General features: G+C 26.2%; 7 protein-coding genes across 7 annotated transcripts in view, besides 1 other annotated feature; 2 read left to right on the top strand and 5 right to left on the bottom strand.

Moving 5' to 3' along the window:
* Window positions 1–974: a repeat region.
* A 51-nt stretch (window positions 975–1,025) lies between these two features.
* On the bottom strand, window positions 1,026–4,670 carry EHI_090040 (helicase, putative; the record flags this gene model as incomplete). The annotated part of the gene is made up of 1 exon (XM_643619.1): window positions 1,026–4,670. One exon carries the CDS (start codon window positions 4,668–4,670, stop codon window positions 1,026–1,028), a length of 3,645 nt encoding a protein of 1,214 aa, XP_648711.1.
* A 155-nt stretch (window positions 4,671–4,825) lies between these two features.
* Window positions 4,826–5,642, bottom strand: EHI_090030 (uncharacterized protein; the record flags this gene model as incomplete). Its single annotated transcript, XM_643618.2, has 2 exons — window positions 4,826–5,457; window positions 5,515–5,642. 2 exons carry the CDS (start codon window positions 5,640–5,642, stop codon window positions 4,845–4,847), a joined length of 741 nt encoding a protein of 246 aa, XP_648710.2. The 3' UTR covers window positions 4,826–4,844.
* Window positions 5,643–5,826: 184 nt separating this feature from the next.
* EHI_090020 (60S ribosomal protein L18a, putative) lies at window positions 5,827–6,350 on the top strand (the record flags this gene model as incomplete). The annotated part of the gene is made up of 1 exon (XM_643617.2): window positions 5,827–6,350. Exon 1 carries the CDS (start codon window positions 5,829–5,831, stop codon window positions 6,348–6,350), a length of 522 nt encoding a protein of 173 aa, XP_648709.1. The 5' UTR covers window positions 5,827–5,828.
* A 95-nt stretch (window positions 6,351–6,445) lies between these two features.
* Window positions 6,446–6,685, top strand: EHI_090010 (ubiquitin-like protein 5, putative; the record flags this gene model as incomplete). The annotated part of the gene is made up of 1 exon (XM_643616.1): window positions 6,446–6,685. The coding sequence occupies one exon, from the start codon at window positions 6,446–6,448 to the stop codon at window positions 6,683–6,685; it is 240 nt and encodes a 79-aa protein (XP_648708.1).
* A 121-nt stretch (window positions 6,686–6,806) lies between these two features.
* Window positions 6,807–7,544, bottom strand: EHI_090000 (proteasome alpha subunit, putative; the record flags this gene model as incomplete). The annotated part of the gene is made up of 1 exon (XM_643615.1): window positions 6,807–7,544. The coding sequence occupies one exon, from the start codon at window positions 7,542–7,544 to the stop codon at window positions 6,807–6,809; it is 738 nt and encodes a 245-aa protein (XP_648707.1).
* A 178-nt stretch (window positions 7,545–7,722) lies between these two features.
* On the bottom strand, window positions 7,723–8,370 carry EHI_089990 (lysozyme, putative; the record flags this gene model as incomplete). The annotated part of the gene is made up of 1 exon (XM_643614.2): window positions 7,723–8,370. The coding sequence occupies one exon, from the start codon at window positions 8,368–8,370 to the stop codon at window positions 7,744–7,746; it is 627 nt and encodes a 208-aa protein (XP_648706.1). The 3' UTR covers window positions 7,723–7,743.
* Window positions 8,371–9,988: 1,618 nt separating this feature from the next.
* EHI_089880 (AP-1 complex subunit mu-2, putative) overlaps window positions 9,989–10,761 on the bottom strand; it is a gene marked incomplete at both ends in the record, with an annotated part of 1,264 nt that continues 491 nt past the window's right edge. The window contains one exon of the mRNA XM_001914106.1: window positions 9,989–10,717. Within this exon, the coding sequence (XP_001914141.1) occupies window positions 9,989–10,717 (729 nt within the window). The remainder of the gene's footprint in view (window positions 10,718–10,761) is intronic.

The raw sequence follows: 10,761 nt of genomic DNA, 5'->3' as shown, positions 1-10,761 counted from the left end.
AAATCCAATTGAAAAACAACTTTCATTAAATCAAATTGGATATAAAAATATACATATGCATCAAAAGAATGATTATTATACATCACTATAATCAATCAATTATTAATAAAGGCTAAATTGAAGTTAGTAGAAACATATTATGATATTTCTAAAGCACATGACAGCATTAACCACCAATGGATTAAACATTGTTTAATATATTTCAATATCCTACTAGCAGTAATTAATAATAGTATATTATATATATTAAATAATACACAACTTAATTTATATTATAATCAAGAAAGTGTAGGTATAATTAATGTAGAAAGAGGAATAATACAAGGTGATAAGTTTATCTCCACTTTTATTTGTATTATCTATTGATATATTATCTAAACAATTAGATAAACAAATAAACAAATTAAATATTAAAATGAATGAAGAAGAAAAACAAGTCCAGTTAAATCATATATTATATATGGACGATTTAAAGATAATAACTAATAGCCTCGATGAAATGGAAAAAGCCAACAAATTAACTAAAGAAATATTTAATGCAATAGGATTAAAAATTAATGTAGAAAAGAGTGGGATAATGACTAATATTAATAGTCAAATAAATGGTGAATTAGCTGAACTACCAAGAGTAACTAATGATAATCCTTATAAATATCTTGGTATTGAAATAGGAGATAAAGTAAATATTAATAAATATTGTACAAGAATATTAAATGTTGTGTCTTCTATTTTATCATCATTAAATACTATGAAATATAGCAGCCTCAATACAATAAGAAAGATTAATAGTGATATAATCTCTAAATTAAGATATGGATTTAGTATTGTCAAATATAAACTAGGAGAATTGGAGAAGATAGATAAACAAATAAGAAAATCATTAATACAACTCCAATTATACAGTAGAAATATTCCCAAAAGTAGGTTATATGTTAAAATAAATGAACTATGAATGATTAATGTCAGCAAAAGATTTTATTGTGTTTCAATAAAATAATAAATACACCCAAAAAAAAAAAATGAAATTATTTGTTTCTCATATAAATATTTCGATAGTAAGTCTCAGCCATTCTATGAGTTGTTGTTGGAATATGTTTAAGGAATTCATCTTTAGTTCTACATTTTGTTTCACATAAAGGACAATCATAATCTGTTAATGACTCTCCAGGTGTAACAGGTGGAACTTGTGTATAAATTCCTCCTATATTTGCAAAGAAATTTTCATAAGTTTCTGGAATCCAAGGTTTTGAAATTCCTTGATCATCAACTAATATACATTTAGAATCTTCAGTAAGAACATATTGTCCATCAATTCTTTTGCAACAAGGATGTCCTTTCATACAACAACCAATTCTTGGATCGTTTTGTGTTTTTAATAATCCAAAAGTACATGTCATTACACCAATAACATTTTTAGGTAAATTCGAACTAGGTGGTTTTACATTTTTTAAATAACAAATAACTGATTGACATAAACCACAAACTAGTCTTTTTTCAGGGTACCATCCTTTTGCTAATTTCTCTTTATATAAATATTCATCAATTTTTGTTGATGCATCTTGTGCCTCATCGTCTTCACTTAACTCAAGATCTTTTTCAACACTAAGAGGTTTCATTTTGTGGAAAGGATGGTCTGCATAAAGATAAGTTAGTGTTTGGTTTCGTTCAACAAATTTAATTTCATCTTCATCAGGTTGTATTTCCCTACCTTTCATTGGATAGTATGTTTTCTCTAATAATTCTTTAAAAACTTGCATTACTTCACAAGGTCTTAAATATTCTCCTCTTTGAATTTCAAATGAGTCAGCAAAATTCTTAATATCATTTCGAATGCGATTAATAGCAATCAAAGTAGTTTCATCAAGATAAACTTCTACTTTAACACTTCTTCTTGAATGTGCAAATAATATTGAACGAAGTTTAGTATAATTTTTATTATAAAATGGTAATACTGGAGTAGGTGAAAAAATCATTGCTAATATTGGTAAATGTTGTTTACCAATTTTATTTGGAAAGAGTGATACTTTTCTACACATTGTCATTCCTGAATTACTTTCACCAATTAGTCCTGTTACAATACAATAATTAGGATCAACAGGATAATACTCTTCATGTCCTCCTCCAACCCTTAATTCTTGTTTCATTAATAAAGGTGCTAAACAACTTCCTCCTTCTATTCGAGCAATTTGTCGTGTAAAATAATTTACTAATGAAACAGAATATGGGTGATAAGCATAACACCTAACAGTAACATCTTCTTCAATTCCATTAGGTCCTTTAACTTTTTCTTTACAATAAAATGAACATTGAGACAACCATTCTAATGCTATATAAAGATATCTCATTCTTGTTCCCCATGGATAAATCTCTTTTTTTATTTCATCCCTAAATTCATAAAATTCAACTAATCTAAATCTATCAGTTTTCTTTATATATTTAATTACTGAAACATTCCCAAATACTTTAAAAAAATATGTTCCAAGTTGTTCTAAAAATTGTTGGTTAGTAACACTATCAGGTACTCCTTTAAATGCAATAGTATACCATGGATTCATTTCTACTTCTCCAACTCGTTCATGGGAAGAACATCCTCTATTAACTGCTTCTAATAATTTACCATCTAAACATTCGGTAGTAAAATAATTTGGATAAAATGCAGCATATAATGCAAGATGAATAGCATATTCCCCTTCTTTATTTTTAACATTATACCTATCATATAACTTCTTATCTCTAACATCAATAAAAAGTCTTCTTGTAATTTCATTAACAATATTTGTTACTTCTCTTCTATTACTATCATCAATTAATAAAGAAGTAATAATATCACTATATAATTTATCAATAACCATCTTTTTCTGAAGCATTTCTGATGTTTCTCTTCTTAATGTTTGATTTATTCCAAATAATGCAGCAATTCTTGCAGTTTCAGTAAATACTCCAAAATATAATCCAAAAAATACTAATTTAGCAACTCTATAGTCTAATGGTAATTTAACTGCAAATCTTCCTAATGGTGCAATAGTAATTGCATTATCAATACGATTTTCTTTTACAACAAATCCTCCAATAATTAAATTATCTATTGATCTTTCAATATTAGAGTCTGAAGGTGGTTGAATGCCATAATCAAGTAATTCTCTTCCTTCTTTCATTTCTAAAATCATTAACATTATCTTTTCTAATGGTGATCTTTGAATTTCTGGTTCTGAATATCGTCCAAGTTCTCTTGCAAATGTTCTTGGATACATATGATAACATTTACCTGATGAAAGTCTTCCTGCTCTACCAACTCTTTGTGTTTCACTTGCACTAGAAATCCATGTTAATTTAAGTGCTTCAATATTCATTGCTGTATCAAATTGCATTGACTTTTCCATCCCAAAATTAATAACTACTTTAACTCCAGGAACAGTAATTGAACTTTCAGCAATATTTGAAGACAAAATAATTTTATGAGCATTTGATTCTATAAAAATGGATCTTTGTTCTGTCATTGAAACAGTCGAATGTAATTTAATAAAGTTACAAGGAATTTCTCCTCTATAAGAACAACACTCTAACCTGCTTTTCATTTCTTCAATCTCAGCCATTCCAGGAAGAAAAACTAAAATACAAATTGGTGCAGTTTCATTTCTAATAATGTACTGAATAAGATCAACTCCTAATCCAAGAGTTCTTGAATCAAGTTCAGGATATAATGTAGAGAAAATATTCTCTTTTTGTTGAAATGGATAAATTTCTTCAAAAGTTTTTTTAACTAATTTTAATACATCTTCAATATAAAATTCTTCTACAGGAAATCTTTTACCACCAATATGAAGTAATGGTGGTTTAGATAATCTTGTAATATCAATTCTTTCAAACTCTTTTTGTTCTTTAAAATCACATAATAAGTATTGAAGTTGCATTTGATATCCTGTTTCTGGAATTAACATAAAATGGTTTTGAATTTTTTCAACATCCATCATTGCTGACATAATAATTAGTCTCACAGTTGTTTTTGAAAGAAATTTTCTTAATAACATTAAACAAAATTCAGTGTCAAGATCTCTTTCATGTGCTTCATCAATAATAATATGTGTATACATTCTTCTTCCTTCTCTTCTCATTAGTTGTTGAAGTAATACTCCTGGAGTTAAATAAATTATATTTGTGTTACTATCTGCTTGTTTTTCCATCCCAATTTGATACCCAACAGCTGTTCCTAATGAACATCCTACTTCTTCTGAAACTCGTTCAGCAAGACTAGTAGCAGCAATTCTTCTAGGTTGAGTACATGCAATTTTAACATGTTCACCATTTGCTCTAGCATCTTCAAAAATATATTGTGTAACTTGAGTTGATTTACCACAACCAGTATCTCCTGAAATAATAACAACTTGATTTTGTCTGATTTTTTCAATGATTTCTTGTCGGTGTTGAAAAGCAGGAAGATTCTCTCTTGAAACACGAATCTTTTGTGAGATTGGATTACTTCTTCTCATAGACATTCCCTGAATTTTTTCTTGTAACCTCATAATATCATCATTTTGAAATTGACTATCACTTTCACTCATCCCAGAATATCTACTTCTATCTCTACTTCTTGAACGACTTGATGTAGATGTCCTATTTCTTAAATTCCTATTTTGACTATACCATGAAGAAGAACTAGAGTCGAAACTCATTTGATGATAATTAAGATGAAATAAAAAAATTACAAAAATATCATTCTTCTATCTTCTTTGATTTGATGTTGTTGTAGGGTTTTATTTGTGAATTATTGCAATTACCTTGTTATATTACATTATTTTTATGACTAGAAAAAAGAGAAAAATTAAGTAAGAAAAAGAAGTACAGCATTAAGGATTATAGAATTGAGTTAAAGCTGACATTGCTTCTTGAACATACTCAGCTTTAATAGCAAAAAATTCTAATAAATGAATTTTTCCAGTCCTGCTCAGAGTTTCTTCAGGACATTTCAATGATAATTTTTGGCATTGAGATCGAATCATATCACAATCATAACTTAAATCAAATTTATGTTGTTTTGAAGAAAAACATAATGATAACAATGCAATACAAAATGGTGTATGTGTAAGTACAACATGTGTACAACATAAATCATTTGTAAATGCCCATGCATCTAATTTTAAATTTGTTTCTATTGAAAATCCATTAGTTAATTTATTTAAATATAAGTGTGGAGTTTCAATATTTAATTCAAAATTAATACCAACAAGTACCTTACGTTCATATAATAATAATTCACTTTCTTCAATTCGTTTTATCTCTTTGAATTGATCACAACAACATTTTTTTAATTCATCAATTCCTTTTGTTCTACAATCTTCTAATTTCATTGATAAAAAGATTGATGCAGAAAGTACATACAATGGATCACAACTATTCAATGAATTATAAAGAAAATAACGCATAAATATAATTTGAGACAATGCACTTATTTTACTACTTCTATTATTCATTAATCATATTTTTCTAATTATTCTTTTTAATGTTAATTCAACAAACAAATTTAATTCTTTACCAATTGCTCTAATTTTTTGGCAATATTCCCTTCTTTTCTTATACTCAACTTGTGGTGATCCATATTGACGCAAGAGAGTATCAAGTTGAGCTTTAGGGATGACCCACTGCATTTAATATAAACAACTAATAAATCTAAAAAAAAGGAAAGACGTAAAATAAAAAACACAAAAATAAACAAAAATAAAAAATTAATGGTATTGAAAAAACTAAAGAAAGGTAGTTAATAAGTTAGAAAAATAACCCTTCGGGTTGATCTCAATAAATCAACCCTAAAATATATTGTTGGTTGATTTGCAATGAAGGAATACTATATCACCGCCAGATGTACTGATAAAGCTCACAACCCAAATGAAATCTTCAGATCAAGAGTTTTTGCTCCAAACTATGTCGTTGCTAAATCCAAATTCTGGATGATGTTAAAGAAACAACACAAAGTCAAGAAGATTAATGCAGAACTTCTTCAATGTCAACCAATTTTTGAAAAGAACCCAACTGTTGTTAAGAATTATCAAATCTTCTTGAGATATGTCTCTGCTGGTGGAATTCATAACATCACTAAACAATATAGAGATGTTACTAGAGTTGGTGCTGTTAGACAAATGTACAACGATCTTGCATCACAATACAGAACTAGACAAGACAAAATTCAATTGATTAGTATTACTACTGTTGGAGACAAAGCTGTTAAGAATCCAGTCCTTCATCAATTTGTTGGACACCACGTTAAATTCCCAATGGTACATTGTAAACCAGTTATTGCATCAAAGAGATTTAATCTTCCAATTAAGGCTGGTAAACTTACTACTAAATTATGCTAATTGAGTTAAAAATGAAGTGGTTGTTTTTTTATTATTTTTATCTTTTTTTATATTAAATAAATAAATCTTTTCATCTTAAAATAATATAAACAAAAATGACTGGTGAAGGTAAAATGATAGAAGTTATCCTTAATGATAGATTAGGAAAAAAATTTAGAGTAAAAGTTCATGAGGATGACACTGTTATGGACTTAAAAATTGTTGCTGGTGCTAAAACTGGTACTCGACCTGATAAAATTAAAATTCAAAGAGGAAATAATGTTTATCAAGATCATATCTCATTAGAGTCATATGAGGTAGTTGATGGAATGTCATTAGAAATGTATTATCACTAATTGAATTTTTTTATTTTATTATGTACTTTTCTTTTTATTTATAATCGGTTAAAGTGATAAAAAGAATTAAACAATCATTGTTGAAAAATAAAACAAAGCACGTGAGAAAGAAAAATAAAATTTATTGGAGAATTGGTTTCTTTTCTTCTGCTTCAACTTGCTTATCTCTTTCTATTTGTTGAACAATTTCTGCTAATTTAGTATCATTTAACATTGTTAATTTATAATCACGTGTAAAAACAGCAACATCAATATTATTTTTACTTTCAACAACTTCTAAAAGAGCTCGAACAACAACTACAACTGCTTTATCTATTTCCATATTATCTTCATATCCTTTTACTAAATATTCATCAACTGTTTTTGAATTTCTTCCAACAACATGAGCTTTCCATTCTGTCCATGTTCCAGCTGGATCAGTTTGATATAATCTTGGAGTTCCATCAGGATCAAACCCTCCAATAAGAGTAGAAATACCAAATGGACGACTTCCACCTTGCTGAGTATATTTTTGTTGATAATTAGCAACTGCTTTTGTAACATATTCAACAGTTGGAGCATCTTCCATTGACATACGATAATTTTGTGCTTCAAGTCTTGCTTTATTAATTAATACTCGTGCATCTGCAGTTAGTCCAGCAAATGTAGTATAAATGTGTTGATCAATTTGTTGAATTTTTCTCACTGTTCTTGGGTCTTGTAATTTGGCAATTGATTTCTTTTCAACACCAAAAATAATACAATCTTTTCCTTTAACACCAACAGAAACTAATCCTTTACTTACAGCCTCAAGTGCATATTCTACTTGGAATAAATGACCATTTGGTGAAAATACAGTAATAGCTCTATCGTATGACATTTCCTTTATTTGAATTAATTTATTGAAGTTTTTTATTTTTTATTTTTATTTCTTTTAAATTGATATATAAAACAAAAATTAATTCTAAAAAACCTAAAAACATTTTTAATTTTTATTATTAGAATAATTCAATTCTTTGATGTTTTTATCATTGTTTTAATTAAAATAAATTACTAAATGAAATAAAGAAGAAAGTGAGTTATGGTTGATAAGAAAGATCAACAGAAGCAGAACACATGGAGGTAGTTCCTTGGTATTGTTTAATAGCTGGATTAGACCATCCACCAAATGAAGAGAAGTCAGAGAATGAAGGATTATGATCATAGTGTGGATACCATAATGGAGTTGAACTAGCATATGGATAAATATATGATCCACCAAAGAATGAGTTCCAGTAGTGTTGAGAGACATAGACACCATGGACAATACCAATGGCTCTAGCTTGGTTCATCATTTCCATGAAAAATTGTTGGTTAGCAGCATAAGATGATGACCATGTTCCTTCAATATCAAACCAAACAGTAGTGATTTTTAATTGATTAGAAATAACTTTTTGCCAGAAAGAATTAACTTGTCCTGCAGCATTACCACATGAATAACAAGGGAAGAAATAAGCATCTACTCTGCTCATTCCACCAGCATGGGCATTAGCACAGTTATTAGCACAGTAAGGATCCCAACTTCCAGTTGATCTCCAACATCTTGGAATAGCAAAAGTGTAACCCTTGTTTACGAAACATTGGAAAGATGAAACAGAAGTTAAAGTGGACATATCAACACCATGTGTAGCAAAGACAGATGCTATTAATAAAGTAAAAAATAACATTGATTTATTCTTGTTCTTTTTTTTAGTTTTACAAATATTATTTATTTTTGATTTTTCTTATTTCCAAATATTTTATTTTAATATAACTATTTATTTTATTATTGGTTTTTTTTAATTTTACTTTTTATTTAATGTAAATTTCTATTCAGTTTGAACCTTCATTAATGTAGAATATTCATTTTATAATTCATTTTAAAAATTAATTTATTTTGAGTAAATATTACTTTATTAATATTTTTATTATCATTTTCTATTTCTTTCATTTTTATTTTATTTATATAAAAATGCGAATTTATTTGAGTTAATGGAATTGTTAACTCTTCATAATCACATTGAATGACACATTAAAATATATTTTTTTGATAATTATTTCATTAATCAAATTGATATTATTCATTCTTTTTTTGATTTTAATTGAATACTTAATACTAAAGCATATTATTGATTAAGTTATGTGATAAATATGATAATAACATGGATAATAAGTTAAAGTATTTTAAATAATAAAACATCAATAGGTTATGTAAATTTATCAAATATTATTTTTTTGTTCTTATATTTAAGACTAATTTTTTTTTGTAAAAATTATAATGATAAATATATTCAATATATAACAAATATAATCATTAATGTGAATATAATTCATTAATAAATAGAATATAAAGATAAAATAATGTATTAAAAGAAAAATTGATATTTAAATAATTCAAAACATATTACATGGTTATGTTAAATAAAAATATGATTAATTAAATAATTTCAATACTATATATTTTGATGATATTGATTTCATTATATATTATGTTCTATTATACTAACTATATTTTTATTCATTTCTTGATATTTTAATTTATTATTTTATATTTCATTGTCATTCAATATTAAATAGAATTAAATACAAAATGAAAATAATATAAATATTAAGAAAACTTTAGAAATAATAGTGATTGTATATCGTTTTAATATATTAATAGAATATATAAAATAAGAATATACCATAAATTATAACCAAACCATTTATTAATTATGTACATAATAATGTATGTCATATTTCATAAACAATATAAATTAATCATTAATTCAATATTTAATTGATTTAAGACATAATATAATTGAAGATCCATCAACATAAATAAATATGGGTTATGATTACTCTTTGTAATAAATAATCAAATCATTGATGAATGAATTAATAAAAAGAGAATAATTAAAATAAATACTATATAATAGAATTGAAAAACAAGCTGTAATATATTAAATAAGTCATTACAATATAGAGAATAAGTATGCTTATTACATAATACTAAGAAAAAGAGAATGAATAAAACAATGATACAATTATTTCCATATTTCATCAACATTCAAAATGACAACTAACAAAATCAAAGATTAACAAATAAATTAAATTAAAAACGATACTATTCTATTAATACCTATAATTATATAATAGTATAATTATAGGTATTTTCAAATTTCATATTAATTCCATCTAACCTTACTTCCATTCTTTCATAATTAATGAAATAAGATTTAAATTACAAAAAAAAAAGGATTATTTAAATACCCCAGTAATGAATAAAAAAGTATTCAATTTGTTTTAGATAACTATTCATTTTTTTTATGTTCTAAAACAATAATCACCAGCAAAAGTCATGTAACGAACCCAAGGATATGATTGATATCCACTTTTTTCAACTACTTTTAGATATCTTACTTGTAAACCACTTACAGTGTAATATGGTATTTCAAAATTAACACGAACAGGTTTCTTTTCTTTATCAGTTTCTTCATCTCTTATTGATGGTAATTCAAATGATGCTCTCATCATAAATTCACGATTACCAGGAAATACTTTAATAAACCATAAAGCACAATCATTTTGTGGTTCATAACTACAAGTTCCAATAGATGATCTAAATTGTGGATTAAAGACATCAGATGGAACAGGAACTCTAATTTGAACATTATTAGCATTAATAGCTTCTCTGAAGAAACTTTTTGCTTTAATTAAGATTTCAATTCTATTTCTCTTCTTTCTATCAATTACTGATTCAACCCAAATTAATTGTCTAATATTTGAAGTTAATCTATAATTCATTAATTCAAATTCTCCATCAGGTGGAACAAATCCAATAATTCTATTACTATCAAATTTACTTAATCTAACACATTGATGGAAACTAACATCATCCATTTCAGCTCTTTTTTGTACTTGATTTTTATTACTTTCCATTCTATCTCCAATATTAATTTTTTCATTTAGTCCAAGTCTTAATTCTGGCATTCCAGATAATTTACAATTAATCTTAATAGTTCCTAGAATTTCTGACCTTAATAATGACCCATTCTGTGAAACTAATACATTAACTTTTTCAATTACATCAACAAATA

Source organism: Entamoeba histolytica, genomic scaffold (genome assembly GCF_000208925.1).
Source record: "Entamoeba histolytica HM-1:IMSS scf_1104750517669 genomic scaffold, whole genome shotgun sequence".
In the NCBI taxonomy this organism is placed as follows: Eukaryota; Evosea; order Mastigamoebida; family Endamoebidae; genus Entamoeba; species Entamoeba histolytica.
Note: the sequence above shows the minus strand (reverse complement) of the source record. Positions and strands in the feature narration are given on the sequence as shown.